General features: G+C 44.7%; 1 protein-coding gene across 2 annotated transcripts; it reads left to right on the forward strand.

Moving 5' to 3' along the window:
• Positions 1-26,682, forward strand: PARN (poly(A)-specific ribonuclease). Of its 2 annotated transcripts, XM_078856678.1 has the most exons (26): positions 1-162; positions 976-1,094; positions 1,391-1,463; positions 2,111-2,188; positions 3,471-3,550; positions 3,937-4,004; positions 4,149-4,230; positions 4,713-4,773; positions 5,920-6,091; positions 7,063-7,128; positions 8,102-8,140; positions 8,984-9,026; positions 9,170-9,250; positions 10,078-10,134; positions 10,889-10,966; positions 12,397-12,440; positions 13,229-13,271; positions 14,278-14,353; positions 15,458-15,568; positions 16,173-16,242; positions 16,865-16,920; positions 17,720-17,806; positions 20,836-20,910; positions 21,465-21,645; positions 23,561-23,763; positions 24,539-26,682. In XM_078856678.1, the coding sequence occupies exons 3-26, from the start codon at positions 1,445-1,447 to the stop codon at positions 24,589-24,591; spliced, it is 1,923 nt and encodes a 640-aa protein (XP_078712804.1). In that variant the 5' UTR covers positions 1-162; positions 976-1,094; positions 1,391-1,444; the 3' UTR covers positions 24,592-26,682. The 2 variants fall into 2 exon arrangements, with proteins under 2 accessions (XP_078712804.1, XP_078712803.1); XM_078856677.1 differs by lacking the exon at positions 976-1,094.
• Positions 26,683-27,071: the final 389 nt, after the last annotated feature.

Consider the following 27,071-nt stretch of genomic DNA (forward strand, 5'->3'; position numbering starts at 1 on the left):
CCCACCGCCCCCCTCAGCCCCGAGGCCTCTTGCCGCCACCTCCTGAGCACAGCAGCAGCAGTAGCCGAGGCCGCGTTATATTTTAGTCGTTACATCTGCAAAGCGATTGTTTATTTTAATTCCGTCTTCATTTTCCTCTCTCAGACGCGACGGCGCGTTGATGTGAGTCGCTGTGACGACGACGGTGACGGCGGTGGTTGTCGATGGTCGTGCGAGTCGCGAGGGCCCTCATTGTACAGGCCTCGTTGTCTTCGCGTTTAACGTTTCGTTCGCTTGTTCACTAACCCAGTGAGTTCACCCTCTTTGCTGGTGTTTCACACGGACAATAAAGTGTTCACGGGTGACACAGGAGGACCTGCTGCTACTGCCCCGTGGCGTGCAGATTTCCACCGCTAATTAAGCTGAAGTCGCCGTCAGCGCGCGTTCTAACACCGCGTTCGCCTGCGTGGAATTTGTTCAATTTTAACATAATTTGTTTTGCAAGAAGTACTACCCGTAAGATTCTTCCGAATACAGTTGTACATTACGTAAAGGGCGATGCATGGAGGGGGTAGAAATTAATACCCGGCAAAGGCAAAAGCGTGCATCGTTACAGATGATGAGGTAGCGAAACTTGAGTAATTGCTGGGTGCCCCTGAGTGGAATTGTTCCTAAAGCAGTTCAACTTCATCAAAACAGTGCTTTGCGTGCCGTATTATCCGGATTATAAGACACTTCCACCCCCCCCCCCCATCAGTATATATAAATGAATATATTGGGTTGCCTCTTATAATCCGGTGTTTTCGTTTAACCAGATTTCAAAAACTTAAATTTGAATAACTTTCATTGCATTACTTTCCCAGAGCGTCTTGTCAACCCTTCCTCCCCCCCGAGTTCCAAGGGCTTGCGGTAGTCCACGTTTCGCGATTGTGTCGCTGTGGTGGTGGCTTTAAACGCAGTGGAGTGGTTTTAATTGCGCGTTATTCTTTACAACAGCGACCGGGGAGCCGACACGAAGTGCCGCCACTCAACGTGACGCACGCGTGAAGACCAAACGAATACCATTCACTACGCCACTTTGTTGTGGGGGAAAAAGCAACGGTGATTATTCGAAGGTGAACTTGTGCCCGCCATGCTAAAGTGGAATTTCCACCGCTGGTTTAGGGGCACTTTAACTCACAACTGAACGCCGCTCCATTGCCCCATTTGAAGCGCGTCAATTTTATACCGAAAAGTTGAATGGGGAATTGAAAGTTTCGCAATCGCGATGCCCCCACCACCGCCTGCAAGTATTCTCTCATCATGAGTCTTCCACCCATCGCCATGGGTAGACGCGGGCCTGCGCTCGTTCGCATGTGTGTGCGTGTGTGACCCCTGCATGGCCCTGTCCCTCTCGCCCTCCTTTTCCCAGGCTCGCTGGACCCCAGGTTGGAGGTGAGATAGAGTGCGCGACACAGACCGCGCCATGGAGGTGACGAGGAAGAGTAAGTGTGGCTTCTTCTGTCATCTCCCCCCCCACCCCCATTGATGGTCACACGAGAACTCGGAACACGCAGCAAATCAGAGCTTAAGGATGCACATATAGGACGCATTAACACAAGTGGATTTAGGGGCTCTTTAAACAGCAGACTGGATGGCAGGCTATACACTTTGCCGAGAAATTCATTTTTTGTAGGTGGTGCGTCTTGTAATTTTTTTCTGTTATCCAAATTTTGCTATTGGCATCGTAGTGGATCCAACAACTAACTCTGAGATCTCTTCAAGTCACAGTTCACACAGTACAGTACCACATTTTCCCACCTCTGCCATGAGGCCACCGTTCATCATAAAACAGTCACACTTATATTTTACAGGCGGCTGCTTGAGTTCGAACCCAGATTCTTGGCAGTGTCAGCTCAATGCTTCTGTCCTCTGAGCCACCCAGCAACCTCTCAGTAATCTTTTAGGGCTAGTTGACATGTGTTTCTTACACAAGTTTTTGAGCTAACGGTGGTCATTTAACCACAGTAGTGTCTTGCACTAGCAAGCACCTTCCCTCTGCATTGGCAAGCGCAGAGATTGTAGTGCATGTGTCCCTGCGTCGGCCGCCACTCGTTTCGCCCCATCATCTCTGTGCTGCTGTCATTCCCAGACTTCAGGGCGACGCTGAGTGTTGTGTGCGAGGCCATCAACGAGGCCGACTTTTTGGCACTTGATGGAGAATTCACAGGTAACAAAATCACCCAAAAGACAACACAAAGGTTCAGCACCATAGTTTCCAATTATCCACATTGCTACTGACACAGTTGTGTTACTCGTTTTTGTGCTTCTTGTTTGCGTATGTTTTCTATGTTGTGTGCGGTATTTGACTATATGTAGTGGTGGTACATGCTGTGTGGCTGAAGATGTACTATTTTACTGTGTATGGTTTGTGGCTGTGTGTGATATTTGGCTCTTTGTAAATAGTGTCCTCAATTACATGGGCGGATATATACCGTGTCCCACATTTAAATCACACTCTCCGGGCTAACTTTTTAACACCCTAAAAAGCAACACTGATTTACTGTAAGCTGCGTCTTACTTCTGAATCGAATCGTACCATCAGTCTCAGTTTAGTATTGTGCTGTGTAAGAATTACTCTAGCATTGGGTTGTGCGTTCTAGGATTGTTGTCGGTGGTATTTTTTTTACATATTTCTGTTTTTAATGTTCCTAAATAAATAAATAAGATCTGTATGAATAGAATTACAAGCTGTAAATAGGATAAATATGGTGTTCATGGGTTTTGTTAAGAATATCGACGTACCTTTGCCCCCACTCATAAATTAGCCTGGTATTTCAAGGACACGCTGAATGTGTGGTGTTGGAATGTGAGCCTATAAAATGTTTGGATATATAAATAGTATTTTACCGTCTGTGTTTGTGTGTGTAGCGGTTGTCTGTGTATGTGGGTAGTGATTGCGTAGTTAATTGCGCACTGTTACGAACCCAGCGGCCCGTGTTTCGCTTCACAGCCACAACATCAATGAAAGTGATATCTGAAGTGGTCCGAAATCTCCCCTCGGTCCACTTATCCTTTAATGAGCATGGTGCAATGTGTTAAGATGAGCACTGGGAGCTAAAGGCAGCCTGGCACGGTGTTGGGCACACCATTTTCTCCAGCATCATGCTGGCATTTGGAGGTGTTTACTAATAATAGTTACCCCCAACAGTCGGTTAAAGGTTATATGAAGGATCTTGACTTAAAGCTTTCGTGACTGCAGGAATTCATATTATTTGGGTCTTTCGGTAAAGCTACGTAGATAGAAAAAAATAACATCCTGCCTCAGCAGCTCTCTCGCAATGCTTTCACCTGATGACGATTGCTTGCGTTGCGATCGAAACGTGATATTTTTATTTTTTTCTATCTACGTGGCTTTACCGAAAGACCTAAAGAATATATGAAGAATCTTTGCTTTGGTGGCATTGATGGTATTTGACCTGTTGTGTGTGGTGTCTTGTGTTCTCGGCCAGGCATCAGTGACGGACCATCTATTGGGACTTTGAGCAACGGACTGGACACCCCATCCGACCGCTTCAACAAACTACGCAAAGTAAGCACCAGATAACTGACTTTACTTGTGATTAACCTGACTGGCTCATGTGTTTGGAGCTACTGGTGTAAATTTTACTGTCCTATGGCAGGACCAATATATCGAAAGTAACCCCTGTCGAATTCTTATAAAATAGTAAGAGACTGTATGAGGGAGATTTATAAATTTAAATTATTATTATTTGAACCCTTAACCTTTAGCTTGCGAGTCGAATTCTCTGTCATTTGTAAAGTGTTTGATCACAATGTTTTAAATATACTTTACGTGAAATAATATTAAGTATGGAGTTACACCTAGAAGTTTTTTAGTAAGATGTTAGCTGATATTTTTCACCAGGCTATTGGAAGGCTGTAATGATATAATTGCTTACTGTTTGTCATCTGCAGCATTCCTTGGACTTTTTGCTGTTCCAGTTTGGTCTCTGCGCCTTCCGATACGACAGCACTTTAGAAAAGTGGGTAAATTGATTTCACAGAGCACCAGCACTGCGGACTGCACAGCCAGGAGAGCACCTCCCAATAAAGTAGAACCACATTGAGGGCTGTAATTTGTGGCTCTATAGTTATCATGTGTGTATTGTGTGTCTTATGTCTTCAAGGTACATCATCAAGGCCTTCAACTTTTATGTGTTCCCACGACCACTGTTCAGGAATTCACCCGATGTCAAGTTTGTGTGTCAGGTGGGTAAGAGAGTGTACTGATCTCTGACATATGGTCCTGAGTATGGGTGAGAATTTGTATGCAAATCTATGTTAACCTAAACCCCATTGGAGCAGTTGTGGAAAGTGTGGAGGAGTTCCCATACTTGGAAAGTGTGCTCATAACCAGCTCTACTTTGGCAGTGCCCATTGCGGCTGCTTAACGCTGTACGGAAGCAGCCTGAGGAAACTCCCTCTCGCTCCATATGATACTTCCTCTCTCCTCTATGCAATTATGCCTGCTATTTTACAGGAACATTTATGCCAGCTTGAAACATACTGGTTTTAATTGTGTGAGAAGCAGATCCTTGAAAGATCTTGACACTCCCGAAATATGTGTGCGAGTTGATGGTTTGATTCACAATTTTCTACTGCTACAGTGACTACTCGCTCATGTTTGACTGTGCTGCTGGTGGTTGTGGTTATGGTAACAGTTTTGGGATCGGTTATGGTTTTATTTTCAGAGCTCGAGTATTGATTTCCTTGCGGCACAGGGCTTCGATTTCAACAAAGTCTTCCAGGAAGGTGCGTGTATGCACATACAAAGACAAAGATCCCCTATGAAGGCTGGTATGGTACACGAGGGGGTGGGTGGTCAGCACCACGCCCAGCCGCCATTGCCATCAGAGTGGCGATGTTAGCACATCACACCAGTCACGAAAACTTCAAATCTAGAATCGCACCAGGTATTCATTTAAGGCTGAATAATATCGGATAATCGTGACTGGTGTTGGCCATGAGTGCGAGTCAAAATCAGGTTGCTGGATTCATAGTGTAACACCCTAACTGCTACACTAGCATTGCCACACACACATGCACCTCCGATTGGCACGGTTGGCTACATACATTGCGAAAGAAGTTCAACATACATATATACATAAACAGGTATAGACGTACACACGTGAACGTATACTTAAATGCACACACAAGGACATTCCTAACATACGGTAAAAACATATAGGGTGTGGTAAAAGTCAGGATCCATAGCGATTTCAAAACCACACTTTATATTTTATATTGAAAATATGACCCAGATGTGCGAAGATGAATGTGGACATCTGGATGTCTGTGAATAGACTGAGAAGTGTGACCAAGAAAATGGTGTACAGTTTGAGAATCTGATAAAATCAATTTCACAGGTGTATGATTCTTGAGCTTTGCCACACCCTGTATATGCATCCAGACATATGCAAACATACAGAAGCATATACACACACCAATACATATGCCTACACACGTACACACACACACATACAAAGATGCCCCTATAGCCATATAGACTTTTGGGGCAAGTGCTGTTAATGAACACTTATTGAGGCTGGAAAGGAGTACAAAGGGGTGTTGCGACCAGCAATACACCCAACTGCCTTCGTCCCTCCCTCCTCCCAGTGCTTTTGTGTTTAGACACTGCACCAGGTACTCATTTAAGGCTGGGCTGAGTTGACTGGGGGAGACCCAGAACAGATTAAAATGTTGTTCCACTGATGTTACCCATAGTTGGGAATTGAACCCAGGTCACCAGGTTTTATAGTGCAGTGCGTCAACCACTATGCCAACCATTTTCCATATTAAGATACATATCTGTACACGCATGCCTGCCCTTGCATGTGTCCACTCCCACACATGAAAGCAGGTGGAGTCGGTTGTGACGGACGTGTGCGCGTGCCCCAGGCATCCCATACCTGTCGCAGGAGGGAGAGAAGAAGGTGCGCGAGATTGTGGAGGAGCGCACGAGGCAGAGCGGCGCGGGCAGCACAGGAGTCACCCCCTTTACATCCCCCGCCTCCAGCAAGGGCCTTGCCGTGGTGCCCGACGACCAGAAGGAGTACATCGCCGACGTGGTGTGAGTAACTCACCAATGTGGATGAGCTCACGTCTGCGAGTATCGCCAATGTGGCTCCAGTGCTGAATTGACAGCATGTGTGAGAACTTTTTACTGTTCTTCCATGACAGTAACATACTCGCAGGAAATAAACAATTTTTTTTATTTTTGAAATTGAATTTGTTGTCATGTAGCGGGACATTTTATATGTTGAATAATTTTTTTGGGGTGGATGAAGTCAGGCTGGTGAATTGGTATATGCCTTGTTTATTGAGCGGAGTATCTCAGTGTGAGCCAATGCATATTTCCTGCATACATGTGGCTTGTTTTAAGTAAGGTTGTTAAAATGTAGCTTTTTTCTATTGCCACTCACCGCATAAAACATAGTAAAAGAAAGTTTTCTGGTTTTCCACACGTATATAAAAGCAATCCATTACAATAAATGTAACATGTTTAAATATTCACTGGGAAGAAAGGGATGGCGGCCGCGGTATAATGGTTATCACACTGGACTCAATCGAAAGGCCACAGGTTCGATCCCATCTCCCGGTGTCATTTGACTCAATGGGGCAAGATTATTAAATCACCCCCTGCTTCAGTCCACCCAGCAGTATGAATGGGTGGTACACCAGCTAGTGGAATGGCAGCTTACGTGTGGTGGTGTGCGTACATCAACATCTTTGAACACGTCTGGTCAATGTTGAAGAGTCGACCCAATGCCCCTCTAGAGGAGGCCCTTTGGCCAGCAGTGCCATGATTATTTTTTTTAGGCTCCTCCTTTACCTTGTTATTGGTAAACAAAGGCAAATCTCTCAGTTTCTGACTTTCTGAATTGTTTATTGAATTTAGAACTTGTTTAACAACCCTCGTTTTAAGCACATCATGACCACATGGGCACGTGCATATAAATGAACAATAGAATGTGTGGGTAAGTACACTCATAACACTGACTAAATTGTTACCTGTGTCATCGTTGTTGTGCTGCATTGCAGGTGTAAAGTGGAGAACCTGCTGAATGACCCCAAACAGACGACCCTCGACCTCCCACCCTGCAACGCGTGAGTGCACACGATTGCATACCTGCTTCGTCACACGCTTGTGTCGGTGACTCATCACGTACACACGTCGGAGCATAGACACACCAGACCATGTGTACACACCAAACCTTGAGTGCAGCTTCAAATTAAAGCGAGAAGAATCGTGCATGTTTCTGTAATGCTTTGTATCGTGGGTTTTTACGCCTGAAAGTATTGGTGGTAACTTTGCGTTTCAAGCCGCACGACGAGATGTCATGTGGAGTATGACGCCTTGAGGTTGGATTGATGCAAGGGTTAAAGGCGAATCCTTTTAACGCTGGTTATTTGTTCCAAGTTGGAGACTCTTAGAGTAATTCATTCCCCCCCCATAGCAATAAAATTTTGTGCAAAGGTTTTTGTCCATTTTGGATCTTGACAAGAGTTATCGTGTCCCCTCCAATCTAGACAGACATAGAATGACTCTTGACTTAAAGCTTTCGTGACTGCAAGAATTCATATTCTTTGGGTCTTTCGGTAAAGTCACGTAGATAGGTAAAGTTTTTTGTTATTTTCTTTGAACCTATTTATGTGACTTTACCGGAAAGACCCAACAAATAATGCTTTAACACGTTTAACCTGTTTAGGAAAGCATGAATTAAGGAAAATGTGTACACACTGACAAAGAAAGTGGAACGCATGGGTTATAGAAAATTGTACATGAGGAAAGTAAGTGGCTTTGTAGAACATCACTAGAAGGGATGATGGCCGGTGGTCAAGATTTAATGATGGGGTAGCAGCCAAAGGATGTAACACACCCAAAAGGTTATTCATCAAGTAGATTAAGCTGCGAGATATCAGCTCATATGCAGGAGCTAGATGGATTGTATTGCCTGAATGTGAGGAATGGAACTTCCATCTTGTGGCCACACACCCATTTGTCACTCCCTTGATGTGTTAAAATTAGTATTTAAAGTTTGTTTTCTTTTACTCTGGCTGGTGCCCTCCTCCATTACAGGTTTCAGCGGAAGCTCATATATCAGACGATGAATTCCAAGTGAGTATCACGTGAATTGTGATTGTTTAGCATAGATTAGTCATTTGCTCCACTGCTTGTAAAATGTCCTATTTTTTCGGTGGTGAAAATTCCCAAATTATCAAAGTGGATTTTTGGAGTAATATCCCAGTTTGCCGTGGGTTTTACAGGGTCCTCGGTAACCCCCTTTTACATCACGACTAATTAAATGCTCTATGAAGGTCGTCTTAATTCCAAATTTTATCTCCATTATGCTATTGTCATCATTAGATATAGAATCCATTCAGACCTCTGGCAGGGCATTATGACCCTTCGTGTTAGAGAATGGCCTACAGAAGCCGATGTCGCATAGTTACCTCTGAGATCCCTTCATTTGACCTCTATTCTGCACACTTTGCTATATGAGAGGGGTATTTGTTGCATGATAGTGAAATAGATATTTTAAATTCTCAGAGCTGAAATCAGGTGCTGAATCACATTTAAAGTGATGCATTGTTTGTGCAGTCATTGTTGAGTGTAGACCATCTACTCATTACACTTGAGAATGCAGTTTAAAAACCTGCGGCTGCCTGGAGGCAAACTTTGATCTCAGTGGTGTCACCTCAGCACTCTCACTTGAGCTACCCAGCCACAATAACTAAAGTGTTGGTTAAATGCTATGAGTATCCATTTATAACAATTAACGTGTCTTTATAATCAACTTATTACACTGTCCAACTTGTCACGTGTTCTCTAAAACAGGAATGATGCATAACCTGGCAGCTGATAAGGATACAGGTCGGTGACCCTTAAACTACGACCATTGACTCTTGACCTCCTTGTGCCAACCTCTCCCGCCCCCCCATTCCCTTAATCTTCTCCTAGGTTCTCGACGGGTCTGCACTTTGAGACCCTGCAAAATGAGAAGGTAAACTTGCAATGGCAGCGGCAAGACTGTTACATTTTCTTCATGGTGCCCTTAATGGTTCGTGAAGAAGTGGTAGAATGTGGGCATGCGTTGCCATCACTACTCTTCCCTGACCCCATCCCTGGTGTCTGCATGCTTGGCAGAGGGACCGGTACATCGTCGTGACGAAGGTATCGGAGGAGGAGAGACGGAAGAAGGAGGAGGATAAGCACTCAAAAGGGCTGGTAATGTCACCGTGACCCACACTACATCGCAACACCTCCACAGTCGTATCCCTTGGGGTAATTTCCTGGGTTTGACCTTACCCGAGCGAGCCTGGATCCATAACCAGGTCAATGTGAAGCCATTAATCGATAACTGCATCTCCCTGACCTCATGGATCTGTGATGGATCTCTTGATAATAAACAAGATTTAGGAAAATAATTATAATTTGATCAACATTGTGGAGGCCAAAATAACAATATAGAAAAAGTGTGCAAAACCTTGTTTTAAAAACCTATGATGCAATCACTCACAATCTTCAACTATTCTGATCCCACTAGTATTACAATCCAAACTTAGAAAATTTAGCACTCAAAGGATATCATCATGATTAAAAATAAAACAGCCGAACAATGAGAGCGTTGTAATGATTAATCAATTAAATGCTTACGTTTTCGATAGATGCATTGAGTGATGCTGTACAAATATAATGCATGCATGTTAACAGTACAGCAGATTATATACTTAACATTGCATTCGAATCGTAAAAAATAATAATTTTTGGGGTGAAAAATGTTCATCCCCTACAAACTGCTATTCATACATTGCCACACCTCTTGTTTCTCCTTTGTAAATGTGGCAATTATATCTCCCTTCTGGTCAAATAAAGGACATGTTTTTTATTTAAATGCGTCCTTGTTATTGATAATGAAAAGAGATAGTAGTTTCAGATGCGCAATCTCGCAGGCCGTTTTATACTTGCGTACAATCCTTGGTGGCTGCAAAGGTCTTGACGATTGCACGTGCGTGTGCTCTCCTTTGTTTGTTTATCCATCGCCTACTCTTCAGGAGGAGCTGCAAGACGCTGTAGGGTTCACCAAAGTCATCCAGGCCATCTCTAAGTCGGTGAGATTCTATGCTGTGGCCTCTTGCCTGCACTGACTGATGATGGCATAGGGACGGTTTGTGTTTGAATAAAAACGGAAATACGTTTTAGATATAAATTACTCATTTGGGATTATACGGAGCAGTCGTTGCCTTCAATTACAAAAGCTTGGCAGGAACGTCCTGAAATTGATCCATCAGACTTGGAGAGGTATCCTGGGTAAACAAGTGTAGTGCAGGCTCGGAATGGTGCAGCAGTTATTGCGCTACGCTGTTAAAAACCCCTTCAATACAAGTTCGATGCCTAGGCATGAATGCCATCCATGTGTGTAATGACTTTACGAGTCCTCGGTCTTGCAGGGCTGGCTTCACAATCGTGTTTAAATTAGAGATGTTTTCCTCTTTTTTTTTCACAATTTTTTTGGTCTCATGTTATTTATTCTTTGTTGTCTAGATTGCCCAGTTTTGTTGTTTGCACAATGAGTGTAAATGTAACATTAACATTTCAAGGAGTATAAGCAGTTGAACTTTGACTCAGTGTTTTGTGTGTTGCAATACAATTGTAATTTCCTGGGTTCGATTCCTGGCCATGACCAGCAATAGTAGGGAGTCGAAATTACTGAGCAATTGTATGTTGTTAAGTATGTGAACGGGGTAAAGCGAGTTTATGACCATTGTCACCTCATCTTTTATACCGATGTTAATAGATGATCACTCATGGCAAAGGCCCTAATGATCATGTTAAAATGGTATACATTGTCTTATATCTTTGCAGGGTAAACTCCTTGTGGGCCATAATATGCTGCTGGATGTCATGCACACCGTGCATCAGTTCTACTCTCCGCTTCCTGAGGTAATTCTTGGTAAAGGGCAGGGCTACAAGATTTATTTTTTAGGTAAATGGCACATGAGCCTTTGGGCATTAAAGCACAAAAGCGCTATCTCCATTTGCCAGTGTAGCCCACAAAAGAGCGTGCATTTAAAAAAAGATGTTTTTATGAATGAAGTTTCACAGTAGTGTCAAAAATGGGTGATTTTTGTGCACAAAATTGCACAGTCTGGCAGCCCCTGTTATAGACAATAGGACTAGTCCCAGGAGCAGTTACTGTTGTGTAAAAACAATTCAAGTCAGGTGGCTGTCCACTCAAACGAGCGTGGATTGGGTGGTCATCTGTGTCACAGGTCCTGAGCTAGTGGTACAAATTCCATATGCTGCCCTCGAGTGAGAACCCACAGAACAACCGCTGCACCTCCCGTTAAGTGCTTCTTATTTTAACGATCTCGGGGATGTTAAGTTGCATCCCTACATAGATTTTTTTTTATTGTGGAATCTAGCACTTTGCTTTAGCGCAACCTGGCTGGATGAGAATTGTTATTGAGATGATATTTAACAATATCGTAAAACACATAAGTTATAAATAATAATATACACTTATCTTTTGGGTTTTGAGGCCTCAGGTCTTCACAGTGGTTCAGTAAAAATGTATTCTATTCATTAGTTTATTGACATAGAATAAAAGTGATTCTTACAGTCGTAATATGTGCATTGGATCATGCATGCGTGAGTTTCATAATTTATGACCCACATTTCATATACTTAAAGTATAATTTTGAAATGGATTCTTGGGCATGATATTTTACCCAATTAGGGGCTGTAATTCAGGTGTAAATAATTTGGCCACCTTCCTGGATGATGGATAAATGGTCGTAAAATACCACAGTGTCGGATGTATTCGGACCACTTGACATTTTCATCTATGCTGGGATGGTGATGGTGCAGTCAGTTTAGGGTGTCTCAAACCGTCTACTTAGTCCATATATATAAGCCATTTTTTCCTAAAACAATAGGTAATTACTTTTAATATGATACCCTACATTTTTTATCAAGATGACTTCTAATTTGGCCTGTGAGATTGCCTAATTTATGGAGCGTGTAGGAAATAAATTAATGTTTTTTATGCTCATTGTTTCTTACCACCATAGATTCCACATGTCCAGCAGTTGTAAAAATACAATTTACTCATAAATCAAATCGTGATCATGAATCGTGACATTTAATTGAATTGTGCACGGGGTGAACCGTTACATATCAAAGCATAAAGTTACAACAAAACAAACTAAATGCAAATGGTTAAAATTAAGGCAATGAATCGTGACTTGTAATAGAAGCGGCACATGTTCTAAGCTGGTCTAATCTGCGGCCTGGTTTAACATGTGTTAGGCTCCTGTGGGGAGTCTTTTTTGGCTGCCCGCTGAGGAATTGCATTTTTTCTCCTTGTGCAGAGTTTGGACGAGTTTAAGGAGCTGACAAACTGTGTGTTTCCCAGGTACGCAAAGTGACGGTACACTACAAAGCCATTCACAAATTGTAGGCAATGATCTCAATATTGATTTGAAGTTTTCGTGACTGCAGGAATCCATACTCTTTGGTTCTTTCGGTAAAGTCATGTAGTTAGAAATAAAATAAAAACAAATCACGACGTTTCGATTGCAACACAAGCAATCATCATCATCATCATCAGGTGGTTTTCCCCATTATTAGAAACATTTTCAAATGTTGACTGAGATTGCCTAATTTGTGGAATAGCAAACAGGCCAGCACTGTGGCCAATGGCAAAACATTTTCTGTTACAAGTGTAGGGGAACCGATAAAGAGACCTTTGCTTAACATCGTGTGAGCTGAATTCCATCACAAGCATAGCACATTATTAATGTGGTGAATATGCATTTCCTTTCACTTGCAATCCATGCAGCAAATCATGTGTTTAGAAATACATTTTGAGGAGTATATGTTGTGTTTGATTGCATATTATGAACCCTGCAGCCACCAGTGGTAAAACCGAAAATCGATTCCTGAATCTAAATGTGATATATCACCTTATGGTTTTTGTATTATGTGCCAGGAACATGGCTCCACATTTTCTACAAGTGAAACTTAGGTCGACATGCCTTATTCCATGGAGAGTAACATTTTAGGAAGTACTGTATATGGTTTTTATTTCTTCCCTGCCTGCTCGCCACGATAATTCATTCTTGCCCCAAGACAATAACTGGCGCACCTGCAATGGGTTATCGTTGAATGCTTTTTATGCGGTTTTTTTTTTATCCTTCACAGGCTATTGGACACAAAGCTCATGAGCAGCACACATCCTTTCAAGGTAATTTATTCGGCTTGCCTCCCATCATGGGGGTGGAGCAGTGGTGCAGGGGTTAGCCCACGGCATTGCACTGTAAACCCAACTGACCCGCGTTTGATTCCCGGCCAAAGGTAACATCAGTGGCAAGTGATATCTGAACAAATCCTGGCAACCCCTTTGCCCCCTGCCTGCTCGTTCGCCAGTCTGATGATGAATGTGATGAAGTATGATTAAACAACCAACATGACCAATACGGTGTGGGCAACCCTTCATCCACCTGCGATTTATCAAAGTCAATTAAGTGTCTCCCCCTGCTTGGTCGAGCAACTTGGCAATATCATCTGCATTGGCCACCCTGCTTTTGAGTTGAAGAACATTTCTATTCTGCTCCAGCTGGCACTTATTTTATAGTGTCTGGTAGCCAAGTATATTGAACCAATGGCATCATGTGTGCAGTTTAGGCAAATCAGAACACGAAGTGCATCAGTGCAGCTGCTTCTTTTTTTGGAGCTTTCACACTGATCTCTCCTTAGCGGATGCATTGTTGACGTCCCACAAAGTGACAATCCTGGTATTGCCCTTGTGGAGACTTGATGGACATATACGTATATATAATCAGAATATTTAATTTGGACGAATCTGATGAGCTATAAAGCTCTTTTTCAAAATGTCACTGAAATAGCTTCAACATGTACCTGCTAAAAGGACAGTATAATTTATCTGTATCTCATTAAAAGCTCAAGCTTGTCTGACCCTATTGGCTAATTAGACTTGACCAGTACGTGGGGGGGATCCAGCCTTGCCCTCATCACTGATTGACTCAGCAATTTCCCTTGGCCAAAGACACATGTTTATTATTCTAGATAACCTTTTTAACTTAAGCCGGAACAGGTGGACAATTGGGATATCTACTGGTTGTCTGGTGAAACTCAAAACGAAAAGTTACATATACACAGAAGTTGGGTGGGTTTTCACTTGTAGGTGTTAATCAGGCTGGTGGCGTTTGTATTCGTGTGTTAACCGGCAGGAGGTGATACAGTTCACTACGCTGGCTGATCTTCATCGGCGGCTGAGCGAGACTCCCTTCAAGATGCCGGCAGTCGGTACGTATTTCCCCTCGTCCAAGATTCTTACACGGTTGGCTCGCTGGCCAAATGTGGCCCGTGGAGTCTTTTTGGAGTGGCCAACCAAGAGATATTCTTCACCGAGACAAGTATGGATTAGTGAGATGAAAGTGATAAACAAGAGAGAGGAGAGAGCTGTAGACAATAGATAAATATTAGTGAGATGAACAATAGATAGAAATGAAAGACCCAGAGAAAAGGGGTACAAGCGAGCGCTTGCATACAGCTGTATGACATCAAGATGGTATTGACAACATATGTACCCGTGACACTTAACGTTAAGACATCATGTGACATATGAAGTCACGTGGCCCTCCAGAAGCCACTCGTTTATTATGTGGCTTGTCAGAAAATGTAGTTGAAGAATCTTCCCCTCGTCATACATATACCCTGTTCTCCACTGTCTCCATTTCCCGTGCGTCTCTGCCCTCATTCTCTCACTTGATTTCCTTCGTTGCCGAGCTTAAACCTCGTTCACTCTGTCAAATTCACAAATGAGGCAACTTCACAGTCGCAACAAAAAAAAATCAGAATAATACACATCGGGTGTATTTTACGACAGTTTCTCCATTAAGTAATTATCTATCTATTTTTGAAACAAATGGTTTGTGACATGGATACCAATCTAATGCACTATCACCATCTTGGTGTGAATGAAAAAGGCAATTAATCGAAGTACGTCCGACACCATGGTATTTTACGACAGTTTCTCCATTATTGAGAAAGGTTTGACAACTTATTTCCCCCCTGAATTTACGTTCGTAACTGGTTATCATACGTACTAAACCCAAGTTTAAAGCCACTGTGATTACACTAAATGATTACCCGCATCTCTTAAATTGTCCGAAAGGTGCGTTTGAGGTCCCCCCCCCCCACCATGCGTTTCTCTATGTTGCTTCTCTCTCCTGTCCCATGTTTCCCGACTCTCACCACCCCTTCCCTAATATCGTTTTCCATTTTGTAAAGTGTCTTGAGGTTCAGCTGTATTAAGACGCCGTTTAATTTTAAATTGTTGTTGTGGGTCCCCATGTTTCACTGGACGTTCCTGTTCCCCGCTGCCCCTCCCCCCCCATGTGTGTCCAGAGAGTGCAGAGGGATTCCCTGCGTACAGCACGGCCGTGGAGCAGCTGCACGAGGCCGGGTACGACGCCTACATCACGGGGCTGTGCTTTGCTTCCATGGCCAACTACCTGGGTATTTGCACGTACACACACACACACGCATTTACATACAGTGTCACATGCGCACACAAGCGTACATGGGGTCACATACACATATATACAGGGTACACACACGCACAAACGGTCTACTCACACATGCAAACAGCTGCCATTTTTACCGCTGACTTGAACGAACATTCCAGATATGCTAAGCCTGTGGTAGCGTAGGTGCACTTTAACGTTATGCACAGTGTTGAAGGTTTATATGTACAAGCGTGTCCCCACTATGTTATGAATACACGTGGTCATATATACAGAACACACAGGCAACTTGTATGCACTTGCAGGGACACTCACACATGCACCAACACCTACGGAGACTTTTTTTTTTTACAGTATCCCTGTTCCAAATTGTTAATCTAGTTCTAAATAGTTGGCCAACCTCACAGCATGCTTTATTCTATTACCAGTAAACAGAGATACGGCGTCATCACTAGTTACGTCTGTGTAGGGTTAAATACAAAAATAAGAGACTTTGTTTGCAACTATGTTTAGGTGTTTACTCATAACGTAGGTACCCAGACCACTCGGATGCCCACTTGTGTGGTTGTCGTTTGTGTGTCTGTTTGCGTGCGCAGGCTCATTCATGGATCCTCCAAAGAGCCACATTCCTGCACGTTCCCATCTCATCGAGCCATTTGTCAACAAGTGAGGGAGACCCCCACCCCCGCGTATGAATGAATGTGCATGTATGAATGTGTTGTTATAATTTGGAGACTTTGAAAGTGTGTAAGGTTGTACTATACACTTGACGTATGACTGACATGGGGCAGAAATATGGACAATGACAAAATGCAACGCAAGCTGAAAAGTGCATAAAGAGGTGTGGAGAGGTGCATGCTTGGAATTACACCGAAAAACACGGCACCACATTTATACGTGAATATATGCAATTTGGAGGCATCATATTGACTTGGGAAATTTTGACTTGTGCAGGGCATGCCACTGGAAGGAATGTCCAGTGGTTGACTAAGGATGGTTTGGCAGCCAGAGGAGGGAATGTACCCGAGAGGACATCTCCCGTGTAGTAGGAGCAATGTGCTATAGGGATTGCTCCATCACGTATGAAGATGAGAGATGGTGACAGCTTGGGAGGGTCTTCATCCAGAAGTTAATTGATCATGGCCGATTATTAAGGTTGTATGTGTCAATGTGCGCCAACGACATTGCATTCAACATCGCAAATGATTTGTTGTGTGCAACCGTAATGGGCACTCGCCACTAACACTGCTGACCTGCTTTAACCTCTCGCGATTGCCGATGGCTGCAGGTTGTTTCTGATGCGCATCATCGACATCCCGTACCTCAACTTGACCGGGCCTGACTGTGAGTTGGCACACCCCAGCCTTGGCCCCCTTTATTCAGACATGTAGATTAGTTGGCTCAGTCTGGCTAAATAAAACCGGGTTGGGCCAAATAACTCAAACTTAAAATAATAATTTCTCATTTGTCCAGAAAACCTTTACTTAAATCTCGGTACTCTTTTTAGATTGCAGCCTATGACCAGATCACCTGGAATGTGCCCGATATCATATATTGGAAGATGAGCAGAGTTGAGCCTGGATAGTGATCGTGTGGGCAGCCACCTTGCATGACAGGTGTTATAGGCTGCAAGGTTTACGTGGTCGGTAGCGTAGGGCAGTGTGGAAAAATCCCTTGCACCATACATCTTTGCTTGCCCGCCTTGACCAACCTTCACTGACAGCTGAGCTGGGGTATGGGCACATAACCCCCACGACCCGCATGGTTTGAGTAGGCCCTCATCTAGCAGTAGATTTACTAAAGGGCTGTCGATGTCCTGAAGTCCAGCAAGGACTAATTTTGACCAGAAGGAACCAGGGACCTTTGGTATTGATGATGGGCTATTTGCTACCTGTAGCTTTTGACCAAGATAATGTTGCCCATGTTGATATCAATGAGTGGTGACGCTGCCTGGCAGATGAGGTGTTGCAGTATTGCACCTTATGTAAAAAGTAACCAGATGGTGGGAGGACAAATCCTAAGGGAGACTTCGGGTCACGAATGCTCTGACTTTTTGGAAACCTGTAAAACTGCGGGTTGCGTGTAAAATTCAGCGTAACATGAACAACCGATTATGATCAACACTGTTTGACACCCCCCACAGTGAAACCGAACCGGGACCACGTTCTCCACGTCACCTTCCCCAAGGAGTGGAGGACAAGCGACCTCCACCAGCTCTTCAGCGCCTTCGGTAACTCGTGCAGGCCCCTGCCTTCTTGTCCTTACGACCCTTGCCCTGATGACCTGTGAACCCTGCCCAGCTGCCTGAACCCCCTCTCACTTTCCTAAGCCCTATCCTGTGTTCCATAAACTATAACCCAAAGCAATCTTACTCTGTGTGTGTGCACATTGTCCCCAGCTTCCTGTCAACTTTGGACTTAACTGCTGGACCCCTCCATCTTGAGCTTTTACACTCTTAGACACGAATGCTGCCCTTTGACTTCTAAACCCTACACCCTGATCGTTTAACGTTGTGCCTTTCCACAATGCTGTTGCTACAACTAGTAAAAATGTATTAAAGGTAAAGCTTAATTTATATTAATCCAAGTAAGCTTCACTGAATGCATCTATCAATTAAAATCGTCATTACCCTCACGGTACATGCATGGAAGTGTGCGTGTTAGAATTGATTATTTCCAACTACAATATATATGCTAATTTTTCATTTTGCCTAATGGCATGTAAAAAAAATTGCAAGCATTATACCAAAACAATGAGAAACAATAGAGACTAGATGATTAAAATGAGACCATTGATTATTTAATCATATCGTGGCCTGAATATTACAAATAATCTAATTACTGGAGGTTGAATGATTTAAATGCCTATTCTTTTAATGAAACTTGAGTATTCTCATGGGTTTGAGCATACTGTGTGTATGTGTATTAGTTTGTGTATGGATTTGGTCCGGCAAACAACCCCCTACCTCCTCGTGGTGCCGGACGGCAACGCTGTGGTGGGCAGTGCCGTGGGGGAGGGCCAATTTAGATTGACCTTTCCCCTCATGGCGTTTGTAACCACCACAGCGGCTAAATGGGGGCTCTGGACGGGTGCGAGGGGCTGGTAACCCCTCCACCTTGAATTAATTACCATAAAACCACGTATAAAATATCTCATTAATAAGCTTGTGCCGGAGATGCTGGGGGGACAGGTGTCTATGACGTCTCCTGGCCAAACCCCATTTGGCGGAGCCAGGAGATTGAATCTTTACCCTCGGGGCTCCTCCAGAAACAACAAAAACCACTGAGGGTGGCCACGTGGAATGTTCGAACGCTCACTGCGGAGGAGAGGCTGCCACTCCTCTGTCGGGAGCTGGACCGGTACCGCCTGGATCTCTGTGGTATTCAGGAGGTCTGGTGGACCGGCTCTGGCTCCTGCCACCATGAGGGGTAGACAGTCCTCTACTCGGGGCAGGAGACTACCAAACAACAGGGAGTGGCTCTTCTTCTGAACACAATAATGAAGGGGGCGTGGGAACATGGCGGTGAGGTGTGGGAAGCGGTAAGCCCCCAACTACTTTGGGCTCGCCTTCCCATCAACCGGAGGCGAGGAGTGGTGGTCGTGGTTACTTATGCCCCCACTAAAGACGAACATTCGTGGATTGATGCAGGCAAGGCCGATGAGTCAGATGGCTTCTATGACCTATCAGAGTCATCCTGTTGGGCGACTTAAATGCCCGAGTTGGTCATGATGCTGGCACCTGGTCTGGAGTAATTGGAAGGCATGGGCCAGATCAGCTCAATAACAATGGTAGGAGGCTGCTAGATTTTTATTCAGCCCATGGGCTTGCAATTATCAACACGCTGTTCTGGCAGAGGCACATCCACACAACATCATAGATGCATTCCGGGTCCAAATAAGAACATCTGCTGGACTACGTAGTGACGGAACAGCAGATGCGGGCTCATGTCCTTGACACCAGGACCTACCTTGGAGCTGATCTGCCCACGGACCATCGACTTGTCTTCTGTAGGATGCGCCTGCCATTCTTATACTCCGGTGGTGGGTGTACACCCAATACCACATTCAAACCAAAGGTGGCCTGGTCTCAGCCAGCTGATGAAAGTTGCAAGCGAGAATTTAATCATTGCTTGCGGCTGGGGTTGGCATCCTCCCCCACTCCTCCAGATGTCGAGGGGAAATGGGCGAGGTTTAGGACTGTGGCTCATGCAGCTGCAATGGCTGCTTTGGGTACACGGTCCAGACCTCCCCAGAGACCCTGGGTGACAAGAGGAGGTGTTCAATCTGGCTGAGAAAAAGCGACAGACCCACTCTCATCGTCGACAGCATCCTACGTCAGAGAATGAGGAGGCTTACCGCAGCCTTCGCTCGGAGGTTCGGAGAGCCGTGAGGCGCTGCAAGGATGGGTGGTGGTCACGGGTTGCTGAGGAGATGGAGTCTGCCTCAATGGCCTGCGATCACAAATCACTATTTAACTCCAAAAAGTAACCTGCAGCGCCACACCTATTATCATCATTCGGGGAAAGAACGGTGATCCAATCTCTCTGGGGGAGGGGAAATCCCTCGGCATGGAAATACATCGTGGGACAAAGTAGGGATGACCCTGCTGCGGCTGCGGTGTCTCAAATATTGGAAGAAGAATTCACCCCCTGCGAGTAGCTGGCTGAGGTGCCATCTGTTGAGGAAGTACTGAAGGCGATCCAGAGTCTGAGACCAGGAAAGGCACCAGGCAGAGATGATCTCCCAAGCCTCTGGGAAATCTTGAAGACAGTGAGTTAAATTTTTTAATTAATCTTGGATTGTATTTGGAACAGGTTTAGGGTTTGCAGTCTGGTAATGGCATTTTGGGTCATCTGGAGTTTGGAAGTGAAGGATTTCTGGAGGCCATACAGGAGAGAATTGTCATAGCCGGGTTTCGATATAATTAAGGCATGGATGAGGGTCTCGACAGCAGCTCAGAAAAATAGATGTAGGATGCGGGAGACACTGCGCATATGGAGGTATGAGGTCCCGCACGGTTGGCATGTGGGAAGTGAACGATAAGTTCAGGTTCAATGACAACTCCAGGGTTTGCACGTTGATTCCTGTGTGATCCACCAACCCCATCATGGGTCATCGTTACGGCTCCTGGCAAATAAATGTTCAGTCGCATCTTCAACCTGATTTAATGATGACGATGAGAGGAGTGACGGTCATAACGGTGCCCCTATTTCCCTCTCTCCCTCCATCCTTGTCCTTGCTGACCATTACCACCTGCAGGTAACATCCAGGTGTCGTGGATCGACGACACGTCCGCATTCGTGGCTCTGAGCAAGACTGAGCAGGTGCAGATTGGTGAGTTCACCTGCCTAGAAACATGCGTAGACTCGCACACCTGCACTTGTGCACGTATACATGTACGCATGTGCTTTTAAGTGTCCAGTGTGATGCTGTCATGTGAGGTGTGTAGTGTGTGCTGTCTTCTGACGGGTTCTGTGATGTGTACTAAATGTCTTCTTGGTTCTTTCGGTAAAGTCACGTAGAAGGGAAGTAATAAAATAATATTTTATTACTTCCCTTCTACGTGAAATATTATTGTATTACTTCCCTTCTACGTGACTTTACCGAAAGAACCAAGAAGATGAATCCCTGCAGTCACGAAAGCTTTAAATCGAAAGTGTACTAAATGTATATTTGTCTATGTATATTTGTCATGTGTCTTGTTTGTGCTGTCGTGTTCTCAATGTGTTGTCATCCCCGTACTGCTGTTGTCGTCCATATTGCTGTGTACCTTTTCGTGTTGTCTACTGTGCCGTGTTGCGCACTGTCTGCCATATTCTGTGACGTGTACTGTGTGTGCCGTCGGCTATAATGCACGTGCTGCCTGTCTACTGCGTGCTTTGGCCCAGCCAAGAACACGAGCAGTGAGGCCGAGTCGTACCGCATCCAGACGTACTCCGAATACCTGCAGCAGGGCCAGGACGGCCTCTTGGAGTCGGCGGGAGGCTTTGGGCCCCGCACGCCAAAGCGGAGGATGGGGTTGTCCGGTAGCAGCGAAGAGGAGGCAGTTTGCAAGCGAGCCAAGCCCACGTGAGTCTCCGCAACCGCCCGTGTGGAGCAGGCTGCCCGGCACAGTACCCTACTTTGTCATTTTATTTGCACCAGTTGCAGGTGGAAGGGATGTTACCAAGGCAGGTCGGCAACCAAGGTGGCGAAGTCTTGAAAGCCAGATGGTGGGATCATTTAAGGGTGGACCTTTGAAGGATGCATCAACTGGGTAGCAAGATCTACGGCGAAGGTGGCCAACCTTTTTGTTTGGCGAAGGCCGAATAGGACTTTCAAATCTTTTTCACGGGCAACCACACATTGACACAGACGCAACTAAGTCACTTTTGTCACTGCAAAACGTCCTTTGCAGTGATAGCAGTGATTGTGTGTGCTACAATTAGAAACAGTGTTGACGTAGATATTTCTCTCTTACACTGGATTAGTGCAGCTGTTAGTCTTGCAGCGAGATAATTTGCGGGCCGTTTCAATGTGGCCACGGGTCGTGTAAAATGAAGTGGGGAGCCTGATAAAGGGACACTGTAAGTGTGGACCTTTGAAAGACATAGAGGCTATACAGCAATTTTGGGAAACTAAGAGCAGATCTTAAAGGTCTACTGTGCCAATACTTGATTGATCTTTGGGAAGGCAGGAAGCAGTGGCGACGGAACAATGGCATTGCACTCTCTGTTAGTACTGAATCACGCACAAGCATGTGTTGGTGCAAGTCAACATCAACTTGGCCCTGCCTTGAGGAACGTGAAATTTCCCCCGCTTAGTCATGACCTGGCGGCCACATAGACCTGCATCCTGTGACGTTTGTTATGGACGGTGCCCATCTATTAAATTACCGCGTGTCATGTACTGCGTGGTAGGCAGCATGGGGCGGTGCTGAAAAATCCATTATTGTGTTGTACATAAATGCTCCCACTTCTATATGCCCCATGTTGTATGTATGTTGAACTTCTTTAGCACCATACATAGCCAACCGTACATGATCAGCATGGTGAAGTATGCTCGAATTACCCACATATCCAGGAATGGATTGACGAAGGGTTGTACATTTACACGATTTCATGTTCAACTACTTAAAACTGTTAATTTTACCAGGCAAGGCCCACTGAGCTTATACATCTTTTTCAAAAGTGACCTGCCTACAAATAATAGCTCAGAAAAGCGGCTTATGACGTGGAAATGTATAGCAGATAAATACTCTAAATGCAAGTTTTTAAATGTCGAGAGAAAAACCGGAGGACCCGGGGAGAAATCCACGCGACCACGGGAGGAATATGCAAACTCTAAAAATACAGGCATCAGGGTCTGATTCGAACCCACAACCTCCTCCATACCAAGCGAGGCAGTTAACATCTTGCCACCATAGCACCCTGAACTATGAAGATAATAGTGCTGAGCAGCGGTTGGGTTAAATCTGTAGTACATTTGACATGGTAATTACGACATACAAGAGCATTTAACTTCAATGAGAATGCAGCAGTAGTGTTTGTTACCTTTATTTAAAGAACAGTCTGGGCCCTGACATAGTAATATAAATATTCCACCTGAAGCCCAATACGGTCCTCACAAAAAAGCATGGAGAGGTGCATACTTTAGATTTGCACTTAGAAACAAAAAGAGGAACACATGGATGGGATAAAATACACATGTTCGCGACCTCACATTAATTGGATAAAATTAAGCAGGCCTTGAGCAGAACCCGTCATTCGAATAGATAGCCAGCGGTGGAGACTAACGACGGAGTGGCAACCAAAGGAGTGAACAACACCCGAGGAGACGTGTACCGCGAAGGAGCAATTTGTTCGCATTGTAGGTGATTATACCCAGGTCCAGCAGACATTGCTGCACTGCGCAAGATCGTGGACTTCTGGAGTCATCCATTCAACAGTGGATTGATCGTGGTAGATGATGGTTGCATTTATTTACCACCTCGTTACCCCGCCAGGTTTGGAGAGGACGCGGTGAATGACGGCTTGGTGTGGGGCCTCCCCGTGGATGCCGAGGTAGATGGGCCGGGAGCCAGCAAGGCCTCGCTCGACAGCACAGTGGCCGGCAGGTCCAGCCCCTTTGCTGCCGACGGCCACACGGCCACCCCCGATGGAGTCCTTGACCGCAGGCGGAAAAGGAGCAAAGGGCAGCCCAAAACAGGTGAGATAATGGGTGGAGAGACGGGAGGTCGTTTGTCATTGAGGTGAAAGTTCAGTCACGAGTAGAAGGCCCAACGAGAGGAGGTCAGTTCCCTGGTGAAGACTTGGAGTTTAGGGGGACAACGCGAGTCGGGAAGTTGACGCAAGGTGTGGAGAGAAGAGGGTAAGGGTCTCATGGAGCAGAGATGAAGGACATGAAGATGAGGCAAGGTGTGGAGGGATGAGGTAAGGGTCAGGATAGTGAGGGGGAACCGGGATGATGAGAGAAAGGACGAGGAGATGAGAGAATGAGCGGTGTGGAGAGACGAGTGGGGGTGATAGAGGAGGCAAGAGTCGGCAAGATATGGGAGGATTGGTGAGCCGGTAGGACAGGATGAAAATAAGCAACCGTAAGAGACAGGAAGTACAACAAGATTATGAAGAGGTGAGAGAGAGAGCTTTGGGGGCAGGGAGAATAGAAGATTGTTTGGAATGGAGCATAAATGGCTCAAGACTTGAACTGGAGCAATACAATCCATTCTTGCTTCCATAATAGCTGTGTTTTTCCCAGATTTCACTAATTTATGGTTTATAGGCGAAAGCGTAGCTTGGCTACCTTGCATTATAACCAATTTACAATAGACCATTATCACCCTTGTTTAGGATCCTGAATGCAATGTGTCATTGCTACCCACTGTAGCGATTGTTGACATACTGGTTTCACACTCATTTGTGCTTGTTGTGCTGCAGAGCCCTGAACTTTGTGGACGCTGTTTTGTTTGTGTGTGTGTGTGCAGGGGCTGCTGGTGCTGCCAAGCGCACGGGCATCTTCGATGTGCCAGACTGGTAGATACGTCCCTTTCCATGGCAGCTATTGACTTCCTGACCTCTGACTCGCAGCTCTTGAACTGACTTCTATCACCTAACTCCTTAATGCTGTCCTTTGACATCCGACCTCCGACCCTCAACTCTTGCACCTGCCCTCCTCACACCTTTGTCCATCACCCTCTCCTCAGAACAAAAAGTCACATGTATTGTGTTGTGTGTAAGGTGCGAGTCAGTAGGTACATATGTGTAGGTGTGTGTTCTCGACCCCCTGTAGGTGCTTCAGAGTATGCATTTGTGTGCATCTGTGTTTGGGTGTGTGTGTGTGTGTGTCTGAGGTGCTCGCTAACAGCACTTGCCCCGAGTGTCTTAATGGCTCTTTGAGATCAGTGCGTATGTGTAGTTGTTACACGTGTGTTTGCACGAGTGGTCATTAAACGTATGTGCATGTATGTCGGTGTAGTTTGCGTGGTGTTAATAATTGTGGTCAGTACAAGTAGGATAACACTTGTGTCGATATGTTGAGCTGTTTGCAAGTATGAGTTGTCAGTGCAAATGTGTTGCATGTTTTGTCAGTGTGTGTTAGTGTAGGTGAGTGAACAGTATGTGCATCCTTGTGTCACTGGTCGATACAAATTTGCACTAATGTTTGTCTTTATATTCCGTAACAGTGTGTGTGTGCAATTGATGTCAACACATTCATGTACGTACCATTGTAGGAGTGCGTGTTCACGGTCTGTATAAACAAATGTCTGTATGGTCTGTACAAACGTGTGAGAGCAGTGTTAATACGTACATGTGTGAACATATCAATATGTATGATTGTGCCAAGATGGTCTGTGAAAGTCTGTTTTAAGTAAATTCTTGTCGTTCTCGGGATAGTAGTGTGTTTGCGTGTCCGGTGTGGTCTGTAAACCAGCGCGTTCTGAAGGCCGCACACAGCACTTGCATAACCGGGCATGTCGTCACAAGGCCCTGGTGGCGTTGTTTAAATACGGCAAACTTGGTCTCAAGACTTAAACTCTGCCGAGTTGGCAATTGCTCATTTCAATGTCTCCGTGTCAGGTTCCCTTTTGTTAGGCACTTTAGAACCCGGCTACTGTGAGTTGATTAAATACATGGTGCCAGAGGTGATGGAATTTGATGTGTTGCCAAGTGTGTTTTTAGAACTGGGACGTCATTATCCTTGATGATTTAGTTTTTTGAAAAATATTTGAATCCCACGTTTTTTGGGTTTAAAAATGAACTTTTTTATATTGTGGTATTGTTTGTGGCTATAACTGCCCATTGTGTTTGTAACATGTTTTTATAGTTATTTTATTCATCTCATGGGTAAAACGGGGCGTCATTCACCCACATGAAGGAAGCATGGCAAAGAGGTCACGTTTGATGGTGCAAATTAAAATACTTTTCATTTTTATACATTTTATAGTTAATTTTATTAAAAATAAAAATAAACTAAAAATGGAAACTACAAGGGCAGTATCTATAATATTTTTTTTAAGAACTCGAGGTAAAAGTGTTTTTTTTACAAGTATCAATGGACTCATTTGACTTCCCATCACAAGTTTTGACCTGGCTGTATTTGCCATTGTTTACCTATGACCATGTTGTGAATGGGGCTTTCAAAAAGCGACATCGAACTTGGTCCAATAACCTAGACGCAAAAATAATAAAATTAAACTTTCAAAACTCGAATCTTACACTTCAGGTGTTGTGACCACGTTCTACAAACAGGCCCCGTTGTTATCTCTTCATCGCTGTCCATCGTTAAACGGGTGGGTTGGGGGGGGGGCGTGCTGTCCTCCGTTGGGGGACGTTAAGCTGGCAGGGCAGGGGACGGTTGGCGGGCACTGAAGCGAGGACACTGCCGTTAATTTGTGTCGATCGGTCAGAACCGGCCGAGGCAACCCCCCTGGAAGTCTCACACGGAATTTTGTCGCTATCGTCCAGACTCGCGTGGTTTTGTGAATTTTTAATAGGTGGAGTGATTTCACGAGAGATCTATCCCCTACCTCTTGCCCTGATCTTGAGAAAATCGCATTTGTGCCGAAACCTGTACATCTTTAGCTCTGTGTTTGTTTTTTTCTATTAATAAAATAAAAAAATTTGTTCACATTTACCTGATTGTGAATGCTGTTTTTTTTTTACTAAATTGCTTTTACCTATAATTCCTGTTGCATCTAAATTGCTTGCTTTTTCCTGTTATCCTTCTAGCCCTAGTCGTATTGCAACACCAACAGTCTGGTTTAATATTTCAAATGCTGTGGGTGAATGTGGTGTGCTATGTGGTCCTCGTATTCTATCGCAAAACCACTAGATGTCGACTTTTCAATCTTCTGGTATGATCAGCAACATACACTAACATCAATAGCCCTTAACTAGGCCAGAATCGTAGGGCCATTCCTCCGTGTTAACAATTGTATTTACTTCCCATAGACTATTGCTCATTTTGTGAACCCTGGAGCGATAACGAGCTTGGTGAATTACCATGGAATTGAATTA

This window comes from Lampetra fluviatilis, chromosome 5 (assembly GCF_964198595.1).
Source record: "Lampetra fluviatilis chromosome 5, kcLamFluv1.1, whole genome shotgun sequence".
In the NCBI taxonomy this organism is placed as follows: Eukaryota; Metazoa; Chordata; class Hyperoartia; order Petromyzontiformes; family Petromyzontidae; genus Lampetra; species Lampetra fluviatilis.